Source organism: Pagrus major, chromosome 11 (assembly GCF_040436345.1).
Source record: "Pagrus major chromosome 11, Pma_NU_1.0".
In the NCBI taxonomy this organism is placed as follows: domain Eukaryota; kingdom Metazoa; phylum Chordata; class Actinopteri; order Spariformes; family Sparidae; genus Pagrus; species Pagrus major.
The window spans coordinates 6,335,533-6,361,309 of record NC_133225.1 but is presented as its reverse complement, the minus strand read 5'-3'; the positions used below and the strand labels follow the sequence as shown (position 1 = coordinate 6,361,309).

General features: G+C 39.7%; 1 protein-coding gene across 2 annotated transcripts in view; it reads right to left on the bottom strand.

Annotated features, from left to right (window-relative positions):
- The window catches only part of rab6ba (RAB6B, member RAS oncogene family a), a 52,113-nt gene extending 29,793 nt beyond the window's left edge, over positions 1-22,320 (bottom strand). Inside the window, exon 1 of one of the 2 annotated variants that reach the window (XM_073476625.1) lies at positions 22,079-22,320. In XM_073476625.1, the coding sequence (XP_073332726.1) occupies positions 22,079-22,148 (70 nt within the window). In that variant the 5' untranslated portion in view covers positions 22,149-22,320. The remainder of the gene's footprint in view (positions 1-22,078) is intronic. The other variant, XM_073476626.1, reaches the window with a different exon arrangement.
- Positions 22,321-25,777: the final 3,457 nt, after the last annotated feature.

The following is a 25,777-nucleotide window of genomic DNA, read 5'->3' as shown; positions in this document are numbered from 1 at the left end:
TTACACGTGTCTGTGCCCTCACTCGGTTTCCATATCTGCAAGGCAGGATCTGATATGCAGCTACTGATTATGCTAATGATCTCATGCTAATTTATCAACACATCATCTAGTTTACTTAGCACCAGAGCTGTCCTACTTTAGATGGATATCATCTAATTTAACGCGTACTGTTAATTCAGTCATGGTCTATTTGGAATTGAAACTACATTTGGACTTGTCTAGTAAAGACAAAGGATCTGTAGTAAAAACAGTATTCAGCATTAAAAGAGCATGATGGGTGGTATCTTCTATTTAATTACTTTTTCAAAACAGGAGCACAAGTGTAAGGAATGGATTGAAAAGTGTATTTTCTGCTCTAATGTAAGCAGGTAGCACAAGCATGCCTGGCTAACTAGTTGTCTACAGTGATAGTGATACTTCCAAGGCCAAGAGTTAGCATGTCATCAGCTCTCTACATTACTATGTGCAGTTACTGGTTATGTTTAGATAAACTACCACACAGAATTTGCATGAGCAGGTCTGTTCTGCTTTGCATTGGATATGGGAAAATTTAAGTACTGTATATCTACAGTAGGGTTGGGCCAACGAACGATGCCGTCGTCCATCGACGATGGCTGACGACCATGGACTACTAATCCCTGACCATCGTAACATCCTGATTCAAAAGGCTCCCCACCAGAGAGCACAATTAAGTGCTGTGTCCCCTCAGAGCTGCCGTAGGGCAAGAGTTGTTGTTGTTTGTGATATGTGGGGAGAGGAAATGAAAAGAAGTATGTTGCTGCTCAGTGCACTAACGTTACGTCTCCATGTCCTGTTTATTATTTTCGTATTAATCCAGCTCACTTAGGAGAACCCAAGCGCTTGGTTAAACTTGTGGCAACCGTGTTTCTTTTCCCGCGGGACGTTTTTATACACAGTTTTCTTAGCTTAGCTTCCTTGAATAGTCGGCCAACGCTGTTTTATGCATTTGAGGCTGAACAAAGCTAAGTTACAGTTGGAGATTCATGTCAGAGCAACGGTGAGAAACAGCAGCAGCTATACTGGTGAGCTAATAAGCAACTGCTGCCTTAGGACAACACCGAGGGGACACGCTGCCTCAAATTCGTAAACAACGTCATTGTCCATCACAATGTTTCACTGTAGACATCGTCATATACAAATTCGGCAGACATCAGCCATCCCTAATCTATAATGTTCATATTTTTTCACCGATATTTGGTCTGGGACCTTTAAGCTTTAGCCTAATCTTTGTTGTCATTACACAACACTAAATTAGCATGGTATTATGTTTGTAGCTATGAAATGCATATTTAAGGCCCTTAAACATTGTGATATTAATCAATATTGAAAATCATCAATAGTTGCAGCCCTACACATTACAATACAGTACTTATTTTACAGTATGTGCTTGGGTACTGTTTATCGCCTTAAATAATTGCTCGCACAGAAAGTCCTCACATCAGTGGTCTTGAGAGCAGAGCATTAGGATGGAGAGACGTCCTCGCTGCTGACTCATCCTCCTCGACCACTGAGCAATGAGAGACAGCACTCTCTGTTCCTCTCAGTCACTGCTGAAAGCTTCAAAACTCAGGGACAGGCCGAACGTCCTTTTACTTAAACCTTTTTTTCCCTCTTACTCAAGTAGAATCTGTTGTGAGTGCAGTATGAACAAAATCTGAAGAGGCACTGAAATTCAGAGCAGCACTAGCACACTTGGATGTATATACAAAATGGTATAATGGGGCACATTGACATCACACTAGAGGGAAACCTTAACATGTCCCTTAAAGTCCCAATCCAACTTTCTAATTCCGATAATCTTAAAAGGCTGAAATATGTGTGTTATTCATTTTTTGTCAATACCTTCAGATATATCTCCAGGTCTGTTTGTGTGAATTTAATTACTCGGGTGGAAGCAGGAAGCTTAGTTACGCTCATGGCTGCAATAATTTAGTACATTTTCTGTTAGGCAAAAAAGAAATGATTAACAAGGCAGATTTTTGATTACATTTTCAGAATTAGCTCTGCATTTCTGAACATTTCCCCCCTCATAAGCTTTTCATCCTCTTTGCCATTAACGCCGAACACTACTTTGGAGATTATGATGGGATTCAAATGATTAGTAGCTTCAGTCAACATAAAAGTAAAATCTGAAGCAAAGGCAGAGATAACAAAGCAACAACCTCCTTTCATTCAGGTCGTAATAGAGGTGTGTTCCCACAGGGCAGTGGGTTCACAGAGAAAACTGTAGCTTATTAAATTTAAGAAGGAAGGATAACATTGAACTACAAGAAGTTGAGCTGTAATTTAAACTTCCTGGCCTCCGGCAAAAACAAACCTCAAAGAAAACTAATCATGTAATGAGAAACTAGTATTAAAAACAGACTAATGCCATCTTTTTAATAAAATGTTTGTAAACTATTTCCTCTAATCCACTTGAGGAGGTTCAGTGAGCACAAATATGATGAAGGTAGGTAGAAAATGTCAAACGGTTTGGTATTAAACTACATATACGGGATATTTTCCTTTAGTGAAAGCAACGATGCAACAGTTTTGTGTTTGATGAATTCTCCCACAGATTCCAGGCCGTCTGTGCAAATGTCTCATCTTGCCATTTAGGCTATTCAATGCAGCTTTTTCTTCAGAGTCTGGCACCTATTGATTACCGTCGCACTCTAATTGAAGTGGATAACGTGTACAAGCTCCTGTAGTGCAAATGGCCACCTTAATGATAGGAGCAAGCTGTCCACCATTCACGACATGTCTTCTGATGACGGCAGTCTAATTCCCCTGAGCCGTCCCTACATGTGGCTCTCACCAGTCAAGCGAACCTGGGCCTGTTAATAAAGACCCAGCGGGCTAGTTTTGAGGACAGCTCATTCAAGTTCTGATCTGCTACTGGACTCAAAGGGGGAACCTCACAATGAATATGCTAATGTGACCCTTTTGTGTTACCTTAATTAGTGACTGTCTGGACTGTGGAGTGACGAGCCGCTGCATTGTTTTGTTGTGATTTCTTGGTGATGTCTCGAATAAGAACTCTGCCTCTAATGACATGACTGATTTTTTATTTGACATAAGTTTTGTGTTTTGGAACAGCTGGAAAGTATGTTGTGATTTTTTGTTGTGACTTTTGGTTACCGTGGTTACATATAGCTTTGCTCAAAGAGCTGTGGTAATTTTAGAGGAGTTATTCTTTCCTGTTATGTAGCAGCAGGAGGGGTCAGAGAGGATGGATTCGTGAGGTTACATAAGGCATTAAATCTTTAACATCCTGGTGCAGCATTGTATGTGAACCTGACGACATCATCTTCCATTTAGACCTGCAGCTAGATGAAGTTCACATGCGGGCACAGAAATAGACAGCACCATCTGATGGGACCGACTAATGTAGACATCTCTTCAAGACTTGTACGACTTAAGTCTCTCTCACACGGCTCTGCTCCCCTGAACATTACCTGGAGGAGCTGTACATGTGAAGGTAAATGACTGAAACAGTTGGTACAGACGTTGATCAGACACTACTCTGCCAGCTCCATCGTACAAAGTCTTTGTAATATTTAACTGAGCCCATTTGTTCATAGAGAAGGTCACTGTCCAGAGAACTCACAGCAGTGTTGTAGGCACCTGTATATTGCTTTACACTTTTTTAAACATGTAGTCCTGAACACAATTTTTTTCAAAGATGAGTGACATAGACAATGTCCTGTTGTATGTGAAAATGGCTTTGCTGTATACAGTTTGTGTTATATGAATGTGTAGCTGCATTGGAAACTCTGTAATGTTTCCAAAAGCCCTATTGTTTTGTTGACTTCAGCGTGTTTAAAGGATTACTCCAGTGATTGAATATTACGCAGTGTAATGTATTGAGACCGATTGAAAACAGCATCCAAATCAATGCAGCAGAGCCAGAGATATGCTAATGTTTAGCCCCTTGTATAGCTCAAACTGATAAAATATTGGATCCAACACATCCCACAATGTAACTCAATGGCATCTTTTATTAAGCCTGTTAAAAGCCCTCATCTTTGAACTCTATGGCTGCACAGGTTATAGAGGCCTGGACAAACCAGGATTGAAAACAACAAGCCGCCACAGCCGATCAATTCACTCAAATTGTTCTGCTTGAAGAGGGCGAAATTGATCAGTGCTAACGTTCCGCGCACAGTTTAATTTTGGTGAAATTTGACACGAGATCTTTGACCCAAGCCATCTTGGCTGTAGCCTCCTCTATTTCCTCCAATGTTGCCGGAGGAAATAGAGGAGGCTTTTAGTGGCTTGTTAGCTGTGTGTCTCAATCTACTTTTATTTGAGTAAAAACTGTTCCACAGAGGAGCAATGGTTTGCAGACAGTTAGGAAACAGGAGTAGATGGTATGAATACGTTTCTTTTGAGTAAATGCTGTTAGCCTAATGTCTTTTTAGTGACTGAGCCAAGCCAATAAACTAACGAACTGACTAACTAACCGTCAGCAAGCTTGTTAGCTCTTTCCTTTCTCAGTAAGCATACACTGAAACAAAGGGTGTGCAATGGTGAAATAAACGCCAAGGGGAAGAAGAGAACATTAAAGAGAAAATAATGAGCTCCAGGAGTTTCTGTGAATGACTAACGCTAGCCTGGCTTGCGAGATTACAGTTAGCTTGCTGGCTACAGCAGTTAACTAGCCATGCAAGTTTTTTTTTGGAAGAGTGAACTTTCCCAATTAACTGACTTTCTTTACTATGTTCTTAAAGTAGACTGCTTACTGTAAACGGTAACACAGTAACACAATATTCAGACCCTCAATGCACATCTCTCCACAGGGCAGCGATTCAAGATGTAACAACGCATCACACTGTCTCTATTAATGATGTACAACCACACTGAGTAAGCTATCAATTATGTAGCCACCTTATAGACATCTCAATAAATAGTAACAAAGATAGGGGATTCCTGCATTGTGAGTTTCCAATTATGTCCTTGGTTTTAATAAAGTCTCTACTTGCTGCGACGCTTCAAAGACTTTGCGGAGTGAGTTAGCAACATGAGGGCCAATTAACGGAGAGAACTGAGCACCTGCTGCTGCACAACCTGCACTTTCACTACCAGGACTCCGCTGAGCACAGTCAGCAGACACCTCATCAAGGCATCTCTTAAGAGCTCAAAATGCAATTTAACGGCATGTTAAAGGCCCAACACAGTCGGGCTCACATTAGGCTTTGCCTCCCTCCTACCATTTGTGAACTATGCATCCATAAAATGAGTTAGTTAAGGATTCGCTCACCTCTACACCTAAACAATCAGTGACTAATGTGTAACAAATACGCTAGAACGAACTTGATAAATCCCTACGAGACATGACAAGAACTGAAGATAATTGTATTGAATGGGTGAGATTGAAATTAGTGTTCTATACAATAGAAGATCTCACAAACTTTTAATGACAAAATCCAGACTTTAAAGGATAAGTGCACCCACAAACGCAAATTCAATCATTATCTACTCACCCCATGCCAATGAAAAGTCGGGTGAAGTTTTGTAATCCCCATTTTCTGGAGCATCGCAACAAAACAGTGTTGCAGAGTTAAAAACAAAAAAACAGCTTAAAAATAACATAAAATGGCTGCATATAGCTCGTCTGGCATACTCTAAGTCTTCCCGAGATCTCAAACTGATTTAAAAAGACATTATTTATACACTTTTTAAAGCTGCTAAGATGAAAATATTAGCATGCACCCCAACTGACATGCTGAGCCTGACCATGTGTCGAGTGTGCACATAATGTCTGTTCAAATTAGTTTGGGATCTCGGGGCTTCCGTAGACCTGGACTACGCCAGACGAGCTGTATGGAGCTATTTTATGATTTTGTTTTGTTTTTTACATTTTAAAATAAGACCCTAACTACTTCCGCTGTTTGGTGGCGTTCTGCTGGTTTGCTGTGAAGATGCAGAAATGATTTGAGGACTTTGTAGATAAAGACTGATTTTTTGGGTAAACTTATCTTTTAATCTTTTTCAGTATCTTCATAACATTCATACAGTGTATGCGTGTGAAACATGTTTAACAGCAGAGGTTGAAATAAACGCTTTAAATTACAACTTTTTCAAGGGAAAGTTCAAAATGTTCTGCAAACATTTTTTTTATTTATTTAACATTTACTTCAAAGTTATTATGGCTGATGCTTTTTATAAAGTACTTAACAGTTAAATGTGAACAGCCGTGCTTTTAATCTATGGATCAGCCAATGCACACATGCACATACACAGTATGATAAACTTCCAACTACCACTTCTTGCTGAGCTCTTTAAAACTGAATAATACACTAAGTTGTCCATCCAGCCCTGAAGCTGTGTGCCAAGCAGCCAGGTAAATCCACTGCTGGTCACTTGGCGGCAGGCATCATGGAATACCCTTGAGGACTTGGCAGCCAATCAGAGCATGGCAGTGCTTTCTGCATGGGCCCGACTCCCACTCACAAGGAGATGGATAAAAATAAAACTGTGCGTGTCATGCATTGCTTTCGCACGACACCGGGATGAGAGCTCAGCACGCTGGAGAGAGAGGCAGATATCTAATATTTAACGATGAATGAAGAAACACAGAGGAATAAGTGGTTATTTAAGATTGTCCCTGCTGAGGAAGGAGACCTGGAGAAGATACAGAACAGTGGGAGAGATATGGACTCTTGCATCTGTGTACTTGTTTATTCATAGTCACAGCAGCTGGCATACAGAACCCGACCGGAGAAAGCCAAACAGCAGATGGCCTAAAAATGAATTTCCTTCAGTCTAAGTTAACGAATTACACACACATTAACAACTCAAAAGGAAATTACACCCTTAGAGCAGTAAAAAAATATTTCTAGTTTCAATGCTGGTCTGATATATAACTGACAGTCACAACTATATATGGATATTGTAAAAACTAGCTGTATATAAGATCATTTGACAAAACACTGCGTGAGAAAAAAAAGTTCTCGTTGAAACAACATCAAGGGTCAGGTGCCTTGCCTAAGGGCTACTTGACAGGCAGAATCAGCATCATGTCTTCGTTTACTACGCCCAAAGCCATGCAACTCGTTTGAAGATGTTTAGAAAAGTTTGTTTGCAAAAGATCTAAAAAGGGAAAAATCTAATTCGTGCATTTTTCATATCAGCAAGTCCCAAAACTAAGCCATGGTGAGCTCTCTGGATTTAAACACAAGATGTGAGGCTGCCTCAGACGAACTGCGGGACCCTGCTTCATCATCAAAAATCTAGAATTATGTTTGAAGCAAACACATAACAGGGTACAATAATTCACAGTTTTGTTTTTCACTGTTATTGTGAATAAAAAGTAGAACCTTCCTTTGCCTGCGTGTTGTCAAATTCAAGAAATGGAAGAGCTGCTTGTAAATTTCAAATGGTCGTGATACAGCATTAGAAAAATCTTGAAAACATCACATAAGACAGAATTTGGTTGTCTTTGAGAAGCTAATTTGGAAGTCACAGTTTAAATCTGAAAGTGTACATATCATTTTGTATCCTGTTGGTATAAAACAGATCATGTATGTTCATTTCTTGGACAAACTGTCTGCAAACTCCGTAAACTTTTACAAGATTAGTTATATAGTATATCAATGTGCTATGCTTTATGTGGTTAGTTTGCAGTTTGGCAGTAGGACACAGTCTTTAACACATAGAGCAACGCTTCTCCATGTAAAACCACACTGTGTAGGTGATTTGTAGGTTAAACCATGTTAAAAACAGCTACATTTGGTTGGTAAGGTTTTTTAACCATCTGTGGTTATGTTTCAGCACATACAGGTTAACCACTGTGTCAAAGGCCTTTCAGCATATGTTCAGGTGTCACCTTTAATAAAGGAGGTTATAACTCATTTAAATTAGAAAGCCCTCGTCCATCCTCACAGGTGTTTCCACTTCATTTGTCTGATTAAACCTCTCCTCAAGAATGTGAGACTGTGAACAGAAATCTCCCTACGACAGGACAACTTAGACTTATATTATTCTTGTTATTACAGAAAGTTTAACTTCCACCGAGAGCTGTCAGCCAGCATTGAAAACGCCTGTGTGAATATACCAGACATGTTATATTTAATTTATTTTTAAAAAGGGTAGAACCCCAATAATTTAGTTTACCAAGAAAATTGGTCACTGACATGTAACTGTATACTTCTTGTATGAGAGTAGGCTACACACTGTTTCCAAAACTCCCCTGCTAACCAGCTATGTTTTAGCATAGAAACCAGTCTCACCTTCAAATCACCAACTGTGATATTATCAGTGATAGATCATATGGACGTAACAAGGCTGACCTCAGCCTCGTAAAGTGCACAGATATCTGGAGACATGGGCGCTTCGAGCTGTGTTGTTTCTACCATGTTCACAATGAGAAAGGCCAGACCAGTACAATTAAACTGGTAAATGGCAAATAACAGGCACGGCTCCTCAGCTGTGTATTGTCCTATTAGCTTCACTCTGTTTGATGCCAGTGAACCTTTCTGGCTTAGATAACATGATAACTGAAGCCATTACACTCAAGCCAATTATTATTATGGCAGAGCAAACACAAACATAGAAATGGTTTCTATCCATATACAACTGATCAGAGCTGACATTTGTGTTTTTTTTAGTGAAATGTTTAAAAAAAAAACTGTTGCGAAACTAATGACACTCCCATCAGCATCAGCTATACTTCAGTGCAAGGGTCTCAAACTGCCGCTCCGCCCCCCGGCCACTTCCTTTTATTTTGAAGTAGCCTAGTCAGGAAATAGGAATGTCTTCAGTTCGCACTGCTGTCGTTCATCAAAATGCATCTGCAGAGCAAAACAACGGTCGTTTTTCGGCATTTGTAGACAGTGGATCAATCTTAAATACGTCTGGGAGTAGTTTTATTCAGTCTGTGTGAGTAATGGACGAGAAGGTGCCGTTTGATGAAGAGCTGCAGGTGACAGGCTGCACACCTCCAACTTATCAGAGAGGTAAAAACTCTTTTTCCCTCATTCATTTTATCGGGTTACCTGTTGTATGAGCTGAAATCCGACATATATCCGACAACACGTCCTCTGCCATCGTCTCGTCAGTCAGCTCTCTCCATGCTAAAAGTTAAATGTGACTCCTGTTGTGCTGCAGCTCTGTTGCTGGCCCCGCTGCTGCACGGAGCAGACTGCTCCAGTTGTAGCGCACATCGTTGGACTATTGATTTATTAAAAGTAAAATGATGGTGGGGTGGTGGCCAAGTATTTTTAATATGTGTAAATCCGACCACAGTGTAACACCTGGATAACCGACTACACAGCAAAGTTTAAATAAGTTTGAATTTTGATCTTTTAAATATGAAGAAAATATGAGCTGAAGTGTTGCCAGGTGTCTGCCAAGAAATAAAGTACAAAAGTATTTCATTTGTTAGTTCAGTGCAAGGTTTCAATAAGTTAGGGGAAGTTGGGGAGTAGGGAAAAAGCTTTGCACTAACTGTTAAAAACTAATTTAAAAATGTATACAAAACTGTTGTTTGCATTTTTGTATTATTGTGTTAATAATGGAAATAAAACATTTTTTTATAGAAATATTGCACCTTCTTGCAGTACTAGAAAGCTGTTGTGGCCCTCCTACAAGATGACAATACTGGCAGTGGCCCCAAGCTAACTTGAGTTTGAGACCCCTGCTTTAGTGCTTAGTGCTAACGCTGCTGACGTTAGCATTTAGCTCAAAGCACTGTATGCCAAAGTTAATAGTAAAAGTTATTAAATATTTTTGAAGGCTCCATCTATTAACTTCTATATTATTATATTAAAGATTGTAAATCAATCATTTTAGAGGCTTTCTTCTCCTGTCGGCTACATGACAGAGGATTAATTAGTTTTAAAATGTGTGTCACATGGCCTACACCTGCACCCAAACTGCAATATGAACTCTTTCCAGGACAAATCCATTTACCAATACCTCTGAATAATGGATGAACATGCTTTCAAACTCAACAAAGGCCGAGTCTCCCTTGCACACATAAAGCACTCAGACAGCCATTTCGGCTCTTATGCAGTCTAATGAGGCATTTGATGTTACTAAAAGCAATAGCAACACACACACACAAACACAACCGTACATACATACACAGTAAGAGCACAATGACATCCGCTGAAGTGTGACACCAGTTTCGAAATATGACTCTTGTGGTGTTTGTGATTGCCCTGGGAAAGGAGATAGAAGTCATATGTCTACTGTTTGAGACCAGAGGGCCTGAGACAGACCAACCTGACATTTTAATGTTTAAATTTGATTCTCACAAGGAAGCTGGAGGCTGAAGGAATGAAAAAAAGCATCTACTCAGAAGAAAGAGGACACTGCTTTAATTTCCAGTCATCCAGACATACAGTATGTCGTGCTACTTTTAAAATGATCAGATGTACTCATGTTCTTAGAGTTGAACACAGCAAATAAACATAATAATTACATTATACACTCCGCTTAAATTAGCTGGAGCGGGGTTACCAAAACAATTTATAAAACTGACGGCAAGTATGCAGTGCCTACAAGTTAATCTCATTTCATTACTGAAACAGGTGTTGACTGTGCTGTCTACACATTTTTTAATATGTTGCATCAATCTCTCATCAGGACAGAGGAGCAGAGGTGGTGATTCACACAGCAAATACAAAATGTGTATTGATGTATAAATGAGCTCATTTATAGTAAATTCTCATTTTATAATTGTTTAGGCTACCATCTACCAATTTAATTGATTCACAAGATGTTTCAGGTCAGGTGGGATAACAATAAACCCTTCTACAGCAGACATTTTGACTTGTTAAATTAATGATGGCTGCATTTCATTTAGGTAAACTACTAACTTCCTGGGCTCTGGTATTTTGCATTCTCACTCACTGACATGGCTTACTGGGACACTTAATACTAGGATGGAGCCCTTGTTAACATTATTGGTCACACACGTGTGCTTTTCCTGCTTTGACAAGCTAAAATGTCTGCTGTGAAAAGGGTTTCTGTTTCCCTTTGATCAATATTTCCCACCTTATCTCTCCTACCCCTAGACGAGCTGTTTACAATTCATCTGAAATATTGACACAGCCTCTCCTTGACATCCCAGACCAGAGCTCCACTGTTTAAATTTTTTACGTGGGTGGCACTGGCACACCTTCATTTTTCATTTAGGTGCACTTATACATTATCTAGGGGCACCCACTAATAGCCTACACTATAATTTAATTTCTTAGTCCATTATGGAAATGATTGTAAATAGGAATAAATGCACAGATAAATACGGTCTCTCACATGCACACACACACCAAATTAATCTGCTAATGTTCATATGCTAATATTTGTTAAAAGGCAACTCTTTACACACCCAGTTGTTGTTTGTTACAGCATTTTTATTTGACCAGATGAATATCAGGCACACTGGTGCTAAGAATGTAGATGTTTAGTCGCACCCTGGAGTCCGTCAGGCTGGCCAAGCAGCAGAGACTTCAGAGAGTCCCACAATCCTTATTTTCACAGACATGGCCGACAATCAGAACCTAAGCCTGTGAGCCAGGCAGCTCAATGCTACTGGAGATATCTACTGTGAAGAAATATCTAAATAATGAAAATAACGATGGTGCATGGTATTACCTATAATTAGGGCTGCATGATATTGGAAAAAAATGACATTGCTTTCCTGCAATATATATTGGGATATGAATAAAATACAGTCTGTAAAATACAGTCTGTTTGGAAATAATTAATCAATCTGGAATAACTGGGGTGATTGTGAAGATAAGTGCATTTTATCAAACAACCAACGTAGGTTTTCCTTTCTTTGATTGATCAAGAATGATTGAGTGATGGTTTGCTGTGTATTCAGTGTCTGCACCAACTGCATTTCCAATGTATACAAGGGGGCTGGATTAACTGATGTATGTGTGACCTTTTGCAGATCTGTTATGGACAGTGAGAACTGTAGGAATTCTCCTTTTGTATCAAGCAGCAATAAAGTTGTAGCATGATGTGATTCAATAATTTGCATTCCTTGACATTGCACTTCCTCCGAAGTGACTACTATGCACATGTACATAGCAATGTCGATGCTGAAATGATATATTGTGCAGCTCTACTTATAATATCAACACAAGTACAATGTCACCTAAAACCTTAATCAAAAATCATCTGCTCCCCTATTTTCAGTCCTAGCATACTTTCAGAGTGTCCTACATTCTCCTCGTGCTGTTGAAGGGGAAGTTTAATCTGCACTGGGCTAAACTTACTACAAACTCATTAATATTCATTGGTTTTTAGCCGTTCTATTCAGATTATCTATTGTCAAGTTGTTGCTTCTAATTCACCAGAGACCAATACCTCTTAATTAAACATTGATACAAGTATTGCATCTAATTACCTTCATTCATTTTAATTAAAACTTGTATAATTCTTCAGTATGGACCAGACATCTTATATTTCTAGCTCAGAATCGTTCTATGTTCCCCTTAATAGTGACACTGGGTAACTAAATAATGCATAAATCTATTTGGCACACAAAATCATTAAGTCCACTCTGCTAATTAAATTCTGATAAATTAATAACCTAAGTTGCAACAACATACTCAACAAAAGTATATTCCACATGACTCAGATGGAGACTCACATGTTTGTGTTTACTGGCAACACATAATTTTGGTGTTGCACGTATGGAACACTAATTAAATGTTCATCAATAATGCAGTCTGCAATAGTATAGAGAGCTACTTGAAATGTCCAATGGCCCAATATGCAGATGGTAAGATGAAAGAGAAAGTGATTTTTCATTAAACAATGTAGAGTTTAAGATGTCTGAGAATACTGTACAGGAAGAAAAATCAAAGAATAGAGTCCAGACAAAAGAGACCACTGATAACTCAAATAGACTTTCAAGGTAGGATAGGATGAACAATTTAAAACAAAGAAGCTTGTCGCTCTATCTGGAAATGGGAAAATCAATTGTCTATAGACCTAATTAGTGAATGTCCCAACAAATTTGTGTAGTCTGGTTAGTTTTCAGCTATGGAAAAATGCAGAAGAGCTCTGCTTTTACTACAAAAGTTGCTATTGTGTTCAGTGACAAACATTGTCTAGACTGGACTGTAATACATGTAACCAACTCTGGTAATTAACACCTTTTGTCTACCGTTAATTAGATGAAATTCTATTACCCAGGTGTCCATCAGGTGCAAATCCCTTAGCCAGGTGCATAACAGGATCATATTGACGAAAGTGCACTAGTGATAATGATGAGGTTTGCTTCGGTTATTATTTGATGTGATGCATGCATGTAATGCACATTTTCAAGTGCAGCCCGGTACACTAATCATTTTTGCTTTTTTTGATGTTTGTACAACACACGTTCTATCCAGTCACATCTGAAATTGGCAAATAAAGCCATCATAGGATTATGTATTTGGTCATTGACCCTCTGACTGGTGTAAACTGCATGTAGCCATTAAGGAGGCAAACAGATCAAAACCTTTAGGCCTTCAAGTTCACATGGCTGACAGAAACACGGCCACATGGGCATCCTAATGGTGTCTTCAAGCCTGTTGACCCTGGCAAACTGCCAGAGCCGATAAATTATTGGCTTCCGAGTACACAGTTAAACCAGTGGGTCAGAATGACACGGACTCAGAGAGACAAGAAAGCTTATTTTCAGCCAATTCTAATTAAAAAAGCAACTCAATTTATTTAGTCAAACAGGAACTGGATTTTATTAAGATTAAGGCACAGTCCATGCTCCTCGTGTTAACAGCAGGTTACCCTGACTCTCAAACTGGCACTCAACAATTCAGACAACTAAATCTTTTTAATGCTCTTAAAGGTTTGTTTACTTGCACATGTGCAACCGGCCTATGCTTTTGATTATGAAAAAAACAAACAAAAAAACATTTAATTTATGACACAAACAATTCAATTGTAAATATCATGGTCAAAATGACACACTGATACGTTTAGAGTCAAGATATGTAGCCTAGAAGAAAAGCCACACATTTGTACATTGGCACTGGAATCTAGTTTTGGATTGGATCGAACAGTCATGATGGGCCCGGCTAGCAAAGAAATGCTGACTCAAGGCTGATCTCACGCTATGAAATTGTAGCTTGTTTACCTTTAGATCCTCGCTCCACAGCAGAAACAACACAAGCATTGTAACCATTGTGTTTGGGATCAAGGCCTGCCTTTGCTCCTAGGCTGAGCAGCTCCAGGGGTGTGTGTGTGTGTGTGTGTGTGTGTGTGTGGGACAAAGTGCTCATCTAAACGCACATCAGCTTCTAAAGAATCATTCAGGTTCCAGGAAGGAAAATAGACAAAAAAGATTCAAACAGGGCCTTGAGAGGCCTTCCTGTCCATCAAAGAATGCTGGCAGGATAAGCACTATAAAGGGCAGAGGAAAGACAGAAATACTTAGCATCTGATTTAAAAGAACAAAAATTAAATGCTTTAAAAATAGCCGTCACTGACATCACGAGTGGTCCAACACTGCCGCAGACCGACGGCATGTAGCCACCTGTTTCTCTGCTAGTCGTGTGGTGGTGATTCATTTCTTTGTCTACTGAGTTTGATAAAACACTCCCTACTATGTTAAACTGGAGTGATGGGTGTTCAGCTTGCCTCTACTCCATAAATCCCCGCAGGACCTTCTGCATGGTGCTCGCACTGGCATCTCAATGAGACAATATATTCTTACGGTCACATCTACTGTGTCGAACGGCGCTGATTAAAAACATTACCATCATTTTCGGTAAACAAAAGCCTGCTGAACACTGCACCACCATGGGGCTGCACTCAGGCTAAAGCAGCCCCATGATGAGAGCTCATCTGGGGAGCTGGGGAAAGGGTAAACACTGATGGAGACCTGCTGAACTCAGTGAAGTGTCACATCCCATGCTGGGTAAATGACAGCCTTCCTCCACAGCAGGGATTTTATTCACTGAGCCGTTCTGTTTGAGCAACCAGGATTATGTTTAAATGGTATTCTTTGTCTCGCTCCTTCCAAAGAGCTCACATTAAGCAAGAGCCCAATCTATTTCTAAGACACACAGTGACAGTGGTCCTCAAATAGTGTCTTCAGCTGAATGATGTGAGGTCCTTTAAAAGTTCCTGAATCTATTTCCTTCAACATTCATTTTAACAAAGCAGGGTAAGAAGGTGCATTGGTAATAAGACCAACGCCCACTCTCTGTTTTATTCTCGCTCTTAATAAAAAACTGTGTCATCAGATATTGCTTCCAAAATCTTTTCACTTGCACACAGGCGGCTGGAACTGAATCAGACAGTTTCTCAACATCAGTGCATGGGCAGCAGACAGATTTGCAATCCTGTTTTATTCTGGGCAGAGTGTATAAGTGCGGCTGCGCTTTCCCATGGGCCTTTGGGAACACGCCCACTCAGCTGTGCAGCATATGTATAGAGCTACCGTCACTCTGCTTGGTATTCCTTGGCTGCAGACCAGCTCCTGCAGGACTGAAAACACCTCTTAATAAGTCAGAAAATGTCACAGTTTATCAAAAAAACAAATAAACAAAAAAACCTACAGTCATCACAATTATTTTTAGGCCTCCTTACTATTTCTAAGCATCTTCAGGGATGTGCAATATCTGCACTGTGAAATATGTCACAGCAGAAACATGCACCTTAACAGATTAAGGTTCTTGTCTTGTCCCAAGTTAAGTGCTCCCATTTACCAAAGCATTGTTGTAGAGGAATCATTTGTTGAAAGTAGAAACAAGACTTGGGATGTCAACGGTTTACCTTTAATCGTTTATCCACCCAGAATATTTCTGACAGGAACCTCCCCTTGTATTTCACGTCATTTTGTGGTTTGTTTTTTGTTTCTTAATAATTGGAATTGAGCGCCAGGATTTGAAGCCAGTTTTTGTACTGAGCGAATTTTTGACCTGATAATGACACTAAATGAAAAGTCAGGGGATCACCAAAGTCACTAAGATTTAAATTTGCAATATGTGAGAATTTTAGTTAAAAATATGAACTGAAAATTAACCAAAACTATCAACAGAATGTGAAGAAATAACAGTTATGACGCTATGACTTCTTTGTATTATGTTGGAGAGATATATAGTGAAGTTAGCATGATAAGCAGCTAGTCCCCGGCCTGTCCTGGTTTAAAGCTCCTGTGCTAGCTGCGTAAACACCTTCCCACGCTCCCAGTATGGACCCCTAGCTAACTGAACTAACTTTAAAAATCTTTACAAAATGCAACTCACTAACTACATGTTGACATATTTCACAGGCTAAGTAAAAACTATAACCGGCTTGTAACACTAAAGGAAAAGTCCAGGAATAACCAGATTAATGAGAATGCATCATCTGCTGACCATGAATAAAATCTAATGCCAATCCATCCTATACACAGAGTTATCCCTATAGCTAAGCTTCCAGCATGGTATAAAAACATGTAAGGAGATTAGTAAATAAAAATACCAAATGTGCCAGGCTAATAACAGAACAGACATGTTTTCTCTCCTGAAAGCCATGAACAGAAGGACTAGTGATGCTATTTGATCGATTACACCCATTAATGGGCAGCTGAGCCGATCAATAGCAGATCAAAGCTGTCAAGGAGCCGTTTCCCTCAATCCATCAGAGAAAGAAGAACACTTGCCGGGAAGATGCAATGGGATGTGAAATGAAAGGGATGACCAGTTATCTTAGGCACAGCTAGACTTTAAAATGTTACAGCAGCAGAAGTGACTCTCAGGGAATGTAGACTTGCCGCCCAGAGGCTTCAATCTTCAAGTCAATATCGACAGCCTGTCTTCAAGCCCTCATTCAAGGAAAAATCCTACAAGCTGGAGGTCTGGTAACTCTATTTAATTCACAGCTCGCTGGTTGTGCCACACTACAGGATTCAGTTTGAGAGGAATGTAATGATGTCGAGACAGCCAGACCACTTAAAAGAGCTGTAGATGAGCTGATGAGGTTCAGCAGGGAAGAGAGCTGGCAAGTCAAGTCCTGTGAGCTACCCCGCTCTGTTCTAACCCACAAATGAACTCACCTGCTCCACCCCTCACACACCTGAGGCCCTGTACACATCATTACGTGCTCTTGCACAAGATGGAAAGACTTTGCTGACTAATTTTGAGGATACTTTGGTTTTGGCGTTTTCTAGAATTTTAAACCCTACGGCAATTCAGTTGAAATGTGGTGTTTCTTGGGTGTGGCATCATATTATCCTGGTTCACTATTTAATAACCTGTCTTGTAATGAAAGGATTATTTTTGCAATTTTCCCAAGTTGATGCAAAGAGTTTCAAAGGGCTGGAACAGAAAAGACAAAACAAACAACAGCAAACCAACCTACAAATCTCAGCAGTGTTCTCAACATATTTCATCAGTTATCTCCCTCTGATTCACACCAGCATGATTTTCTCACCAGTGAATGTTTGTTTCAGTTTCTGTGAGGAAATGGGTGCACATGCAGGCTTCACATACGCAGTCTCCACACAGGAAGCAGTTTTTAGAAGCCAGTTTCAAGTCAAACTTGCCAATGCTGAGCCAAAACCTTCCAACATAACCACAAGATGGTTGTGTTGCACTATCTGCTGCACTATATGCAAGATGATTGGAAAATTCCAGTCCAAACAGAACTTTGACTGGGCTACAGTATTTCTACACATCCCACTGCTTATCATTGTACAATTTCAGTATAAAGAGCTGGATGTTTTTGATGTGTGCATGTGTGTGCAAACATGTTGTATCTGTATCTGCATCTGTGGTTTCACAGACTCAGTGAGGAAATGTGTCGGCTGCTCCCTGCCCAGGCAAGCCAGAACTCTGAGTTTCATTTGCCCAGAAAGCTGTGCCCCGCAGACACAGTGATTGATGCATTAGACAACCAACTAAAGCCTACTTTGAAGCATATTGGTCCGGTGATTCAGCAGTATTTGGAAGCCAGCTCTCGTTTTGTGCGATGGCAATCTCTGTGCAGTGAAAGATGGCATTTTGATTCAGTGAACAGAATCTCATGGCAGCCATGCGGATGGACCTACCAAATGTATTCCCATCTGTTTGTCTGAGGTGAAATGAAGCATGCAGCAGGGGATTACCTCCAAACAATTAGCTTTTCCAAAGCACCATGCAGTATTGCTCCTTTAAAAATGTGCCTATGGCAAAAAACATCTATGACCAGCTAAATGCAGAGCAGTAATCTGAGGTGTTCTAACAATGACCGGGTGGATTGCTCTGAGGCTGGAACTTGCAAAATGCTGTTTCTGCCAGGAGCGTGGGCACACAGACTTAGAAACAGCTGATTGGCCTGCTTAAAGCCTTCAGTTTTGTCAAGGAAATCTTTAGCTGGCCTCTTTGTACAGGCAGTGTAGAAAACACCCAAAGAAGTATGCAGGAGGAGAGACTTCCTGACAGCTCATTTAGCATTCTGCCTGCTTCCACCCACTTAATCTGGAGCCCCCACCTCTCTGACGTTGGTTGATTCTTTTATGAAAAACAGAACATCATGCCATCTTTCCCTTTATAGACACATTTTTCAGACACTTCCACCATTATGGACCTTCACTGTGCACAGGAACTATCAACCCAGAAAGAACAAATGGTCCTCTCACCGCAGCCTCTGTACTCACACCCCTGTTCCTGACACACTTCAGTCCAGTCGTGTACATTAATAAATAATAGTGGCAGAGCTGACGGGATTCACGCCCGCCTGGGCACCAGCTGCAATTATAGCAGACATGTCAGAGAGACACAGCTCCACCGGAGACGGCCCAATCAAACACGAGGCTGGCACTGCCACTGTCTGGATGGGAACCGGTTGAAAAATAAAGTCCCCTCGCTCGCCTCGCACTGATAACGGGCAAAGACTTCACTCCTCCAGACTGGCTGGGACACCTCACCACAGACCTACACGGTCTCCAGTGGCTTAAGAGTTCAACGACCCCGGTCATTTTATCACAGACGCCAACCACAGCATGATACTCTCTAAAATCCCCACAAACCTCCAACATTATATCAGGCCAAAGGTTTACCTTGCTGATAAAACTTTACAGCCGTTACTGTAATTACTGAGCAGTGGTGATGTCAGCAGTAATTATAGGAAATGCTGATTCTGGAAACCTGTGTTACATATCATTAGAGCAATACACAAAGCATGCTACAGTATGTATGTATGTGTGGCATTAAACACGTCTCAATAGGACAGACAGAGAGAAACATGTCCTCATCAGTTTTTTGGCACAAAGGAATCTTTTAAGACCACATTTTAATGTGCAAGCTATAACAAAAAACAAGGTGCACCATCATTGCCACTAAGTGGCCCAAATTGACACATTACTGATAATTATTTAATGTATCTCATTGTGTTAATATTTTGAGAAAGTATCCTAGTGCCTACAATATTGTTATTGTTATTGTTGATTGAGATACTTGGTCAAACATAATGTCATAATTGATTTTGTAGCCTAGTCCTGTCATTTATGAAGTGCTTTTAGCTTAAAAAAATCATGATTTTATTTTAAGGCCATATCACCTAACCCTAAGTTTTAACTATGAGATGTCAAAAAATGGTGAAAAATGATCATAACAAATTTCACAGAGCCAAAGTGACATCTTCAAAGACTCACTACACTAGTGATGCACGCTAAATATTGGCCCGATAAATGATCTGCCTGATATTGGGAAATTTAAATAAAATAAATATCGGTATTGGCCTTGAGAGCAGGTAATTATCGGTTATCGGTATCAGGCAACTGTCCAAAATGACCAAGAGGAGCAGCAAATATTAACATTTAAAAAGCTGGAATCAGCACGTTTGACATTTGACTTAAATGCTTGATCGATTATAAAAATAGTTTGGCAACCAAAGATGATAATCCTTCAAGCTCTAATGTCAGTCACAACCAATTTATGCTAATATATGACACACTTGTCTGTTTTGTTCTGAATACAGACCGCAGAGTCCGGCAGCCAACCCAAAAAACATCAGAGACCTTTGTGTAACCCAAGGACTGAGAGAAACAACTTATCAGCACTGCCAGTTGCTCATTTATCATCTAAATGATATTAAAGAGGGATGACACTTTGTCTTAGACGTATCAATCAAAGACAATTACAAAAAACTAAAGTAAATCTTTATATAATGCACACAAAGATCAATCAGATCAATTTATTCTCCTCTGCTTCAGATGTCCTCTGTGCCAATCAATTCTAAAAGCTGATAAATCCTTTAAAAAATGTTTAACCTTTCACCAAAATAAGGAAGCTTGTCCATTATTCACAATGTCAACACATTCAGCCAGGTTCATTGTCTGATGAATACAGCAGCACCCTCCCTGATATTATGTTTGTGCAGCCCAAATCCCCTTTGGCTTGTTGCTTGGCACGTCATGTTATAAAACTGCCCAAGAGTAAAGCCAACCAACAGGCCAGTGTTTGTGTAGTACACATATATACTGCATCCTATTTACTGTAATTAAGAGATGTGCTGTGAAAAGACAGAGAGGATATTGTCACATTTTATAGTGATCTTTTATTACAAAACAAACCTCTAAATGCACTGAAATCCATTTTTGCCTTGGGCTGCGACTAATGACTGTTTACTAACTGATTACTTTTAATCATTTATTTTAGTTAATCTATTAAAATGTTAGAAAGTATGTCTTCAAATGTCTTGTTTTGCCTGACCAGCAGTCCAAATCTTAATGAAACTCAATTTGCAATGATGAAAAACAGCAAATCCTCTCATTTGAGCGGCTGGAACCAGATAATTATTGGTATTTTTTTTTGTTTTACTTGATTGATGATTAATCCGTGATGGAAACATTTGGATTTCTTTTTGATCAACTGATTGATTAATGGACTAATTGTTTTAACACCAGTCCTATGAGCACTGCAGGGCATCATCAGACATTCTCAGGATTCCTTTAAATTCAGTTAAGGCATCTCCGTTATAATCCCCCGTGGGGGTATAGTGCCGACGCTTGGTTGCACAGATATTAGACAACATATACTCACTATTATTTAGATAATGAGTGTGTCACACGGTTGTAAATTGAACAATATACTGTGTAATGCATGACCCCCACTGTACTGGATGATCAATAGGGCCCAGTGAAGGAACTGAACCATGACTAATGTGGTTCATTTGGCCGCTCAAGACCTCCAGATTAGCCCATAAACAGACCTGCCCTGTTCAAGAAGACAAAGTAAAACCTAAAAGATTCAAACCATGTCTCAGCCGGGGGCTCGGTGTGTGTGTGTGTGTGTGTGTGTGATCTTGTAGAAAAACCATTTTGTTGCCACACTGAAGCCTCAGAAAAAAAGGAGAGGCTGAGCTGTGAGGGGTGTGGGTGAGTGAAGCTCAGGATGGAGGCACAGATTTAACACACACACACACAAAAAAAAATCAAAGATGTGTCTCTACAGGAAACAAATCATTAATAGAACAAGAAAAAAAAAACCCACACAAACTTGGTCAGCAGCCCTCAGCAGGCAGACTGGAGCAACTCCAGGGCAGAGACTGCAGCTACACAAGTTATCTCATCGCCACACTGCTCAGCCTGGGTGTGTCTCAGCACACACACAGGAATATTTACCAACTTGGCTCATCCACAGCATCAGACTCTCTCTCTCTCTCTCTCTCTTTCTACATTCAGTCTCATTTCACCGAGCATTACTCATTTGCAAGTGACGCCGTTTAATTTCCTAATAGCTAGTCCGGTGGGCATTAAGGCATTAAACAGAGCCTCTGTCATTTTACTGATAAACTTAAAAAAAGACACTGCGGGCTACAATTCAAAAAACACTCCGGTCCATTGTGTGAAAGCCTCTCACAGGCTGGTAATTTGATTAAAATAATGCCCTCCCCTCCTCTCCCTGCCCTCACTCCCACAAACTGAACACACACACACACACACACACACACACACACACACACTGAGGACATGTTTTCCTCTTCTTCTAGACCAGCTAGCTAAAACATCTTCAACAGGATGAACTTGCTGACTGGCGAGCAGGTGCAACGGGGTTCACTGCTACGACACACGACCAAGAAAGAAAGAAAGAAGGAAGGAAACCAAAACTGAACTTCTCGGGAGAATTTAAACACGTCTTACCACTTTGCTCCCCCAGAAAGACGAGTTTGAATTTTCTTAAAGGGTTCCCAAAGTCACTGCCCACGGACATTTTGAGGAGGAGGTGGTGGTGGTGGAGGGGGGAGGAGGACTCTGGACACCGGAGGACAGTCTGACTTGTGTTGCTCCCTACTCGAGTTGGCGGTCGGTCGGTGGGAGATGCTGGATGGTAAAAAGGCAAAGTGGTGTTGCTTCCCGTTCAGCCCGGCTCTCTCTCTCTCTCTCTCTCTCTTCGTGATGGGGACACTGTGCCGCTGCTGCTGCTGCTGCACCGGTCCGTGACGCTCGGGCTGGGTTTTTTTTTTCTTGGTGCGCATGCGCGGCCTCTCCTCGTTCTCCGCTGAACTGACAGCCGTGATATAAAATGACGTCATGTGAGTCGGAGGAGACAGGGAAGGGAGAGGCAGACATTAACAAGGCTAAAGAAGTACATTTTAAAAATACTGCATAAGATATACCCAGTTAGTTAGTATTATTGCTAAGTTTATAGATGTTGATGATTCCTGTACTTTTTGTAATCATAATACAGAAACAATTTCACATCTGTTTTTTTTTATTGTGATATGTCTAAAAGGTTTTGGAGTGATCTTGAATCTCATTTTTTTTTTATGCTGCTAACTCTGTCTACTCTCTTACCCTCAAGGATGTTATTTGCTTCTATGTTAACCCAGAAGATAATGCTCTTGAACACTTGATGAACTTTGTTATCCTATATGCAAAAATTTGCAAAATCGTTACCTAAATTTGCTCCTTTTCTTTTGGAACTGAGCTCTTTGTTCAAATCTCTAATTCTGTTAAATAACAAAAAAAGTAATACCTTACTGAGTCATTATGAAAAGTTTTTCCCTGAAGCCCCTGCTTGAACTATGTATTTATTTATTTTTATTTATTTTTTTATATTTGTACTCTATCTTTGTTTTATTTATTGTTTATGTCACCAATGTGCTGTTTGTTATTGTGTACCTTGCAGTTTTGTACATTTAAATTGTTCAATAAAATTGTTTTTTTTTAAAAAGGGAGAGGCAGACATGTTTCCAGTTTCTTTCAGATAATTTCATACTTTAACTTTATAATGGGAAAGATTCAACTTGTGAGAAAACAACTTAAGTTATGGTGAGAATAACATGTTACAACCTTCACTGTACTGGACTTGAACTGACAGATATGAAGTGTAACATCAAGCATAGAAATAATAAAACTGTTCCTAGAGGAATGTTTTTCTGGAGATCTAAGCTTGGGAACACAAACTGGAGGAGGGCTTCGCTTTAACCTTACAGATACTGTATTTCAAACAAGGCTAGAGAAGTACATTTTAAAAGTTTACACACAATATACCCTGTTAACTGTCTTGTTGCCAAATTCACAGATGTTGATAATAAAGTATAGAAACAATCTCACACCTCTTTTTTGACTGTGAAATATAAAAAAAAAAAGACCTGTCTCATTTATTTCAACCCACTAACTTTACCTACTCGCTTAACCTTAAAGATATTGTTTGTTACTATAATAATCCAGATAATAGCAAACTTGAGTATGTGATCAATTTCATCATATTATATGCTAAATGAAACTACTTAGATCACTTAAAGTAGTAAATAACATAAAATGTAATAAATGTATGAGTTATTTTGAAAACCTTTTACCCTGATATCTATATTAATCTATATATGTACCCATCCATCTGTCCCTGTCTCTTTTAATTTTTTAATCTTACTTTATGTTTCGTACACATATTTAATTGTATAGTCCTTGTTTGATGTCCTCTATGTAACCTTATTTTCATTTAAATATTTGATTGTATGTGCTACTGTTAGATTTACCTGAACTTCCTGTGAATTGTTCTTTCCTAAATAAAGGTTTATAAAAACAATGTTCCAGTGATTTATCCTTCAGTTAGTCAACTTAGAGATTTTAAGAAGAAAATTTTAAATCAATGCAGGCAGAGATATCTTGACTTTGACTTTCCACTATGAACCTAATTTAAACACAGGATTCTACAATTCCCATAATGCATCTTGATAGGATCTCTCAATTACCCTCCTTGCCTCAATGTACCTCTTTCAAACGCCACGCTGCACGGCCCTGTCTTACCTTGGTATCACAGGCTTTCTGTTAATGATTTATAGTTTCCAAGCCCAACGCTGTGATAACCCTGATGACATCATCAACTGACATCATCGGGGTTATGGTATCAGACTTTAAAAAGTTTTATTGCAGCCACAAAAACAAATTAATCTGCATACGACTCCCTATCATTAGTAACTTGATCCTTATGTGTAAAATCAGTGGCATTAAACCATAATAGTACTTGCCAAGATATATATTTACATTATATCCTATGATATTCATTTATACAGCATATCGGCATGTTTCCAACATATATTTACACTTGCTCCATAAATAAATGTCCAAATAGTCTAAATATTAAGTCTCTTAATGATATGTAAGAGACTTGATCTCTTAATGATGTTTATACAGCATGAATGCTATGTGCAGGAATGTAATATGGAGGTTTAGTCATGTATATTCAACACCTGGACATATAATGGTTTGTTCACCTTTATCACTACCGGTGACAAAGCAACAGGCTACGAGTCACAGAAGCTGATGATATGAAGCTGCACACTGACATCTGAAAAGTGTCGCTGTGTCACAGGTAAAACACTAAAAGTAAAAGCTGAGCTGGCTCCAACTATCAACAACAACTTGGCTGGCCACGCTCGGAAGGTTTGGTATCTTTGTTACTTATTGTTGCTTTGTTAATGGAGACACTACTCTATAGAGCATATAGGCTACAGAGTGGTATAGAATTGAGTTATTGACAGTGGGACTGAGGAAAAAATGCACCATTACAAATGTGTTTCATCACCACAGACAGCACCATGGATTATCAATGCACAGCATAGTTAGGGTACTGATATGATTAAGAGCCGTGGTCGGGGCCATAGATTCTAATTTGTATTAAAGCGCAAACAGATGAAGGATCAATGACTCAGGCAAAGTAGACTAATAGCTTCAACTAAACAACCCCTCTGCCCCTGCACTCTCTCTGATGCTAGGGGAGAGAGGGGGGATGGCAGGTTGCGGTATACTTATCTATGCAATTCCAATGAGGCCCCTTGTCGTACCAATACAAGATAAATATAAAGTACATAGTAGAATATTATCACGCACTATATCATTGTATATGTTTAGTCTCACACTTTCTACCCTTTCTGTCCATGGTTTTTCCTGCCAACACTATGAAGAGGACACTCAACCAATGATGTAGTTTCCCCCTGTATGAAATCCAGGTGGGAGCACAAATCTCTGCACGTCTCGCTGATATCTCTCAGTGGACGTCTGCACATCTGCTCAGTCTCAACAAGACAGAGCTGCCCTTCCCTTTGCAAGGCATCTCCCATCCACTCTCATCTTGTTGTTGATTGTTGCATCACTCAAAGCAGTTCAGCTTATCTTATGAAATTGATGTACTGGCATGATTCTTGGTATTTTTGGGTTGTGTCCAAACGTTTAGTAAGTCGCTTTGGATAAAAGCATCGGCTAAATAAATCTAATATAACGTAAAACTAGATTTAAAAATGCAGGACCCACCTTTGCTGATATTTTACTTTAGAGGTGCATTTTTGAAATTAAATAAAAGTTATCCAGCCTTCAAAGCGTAGATAAACACACTTCACG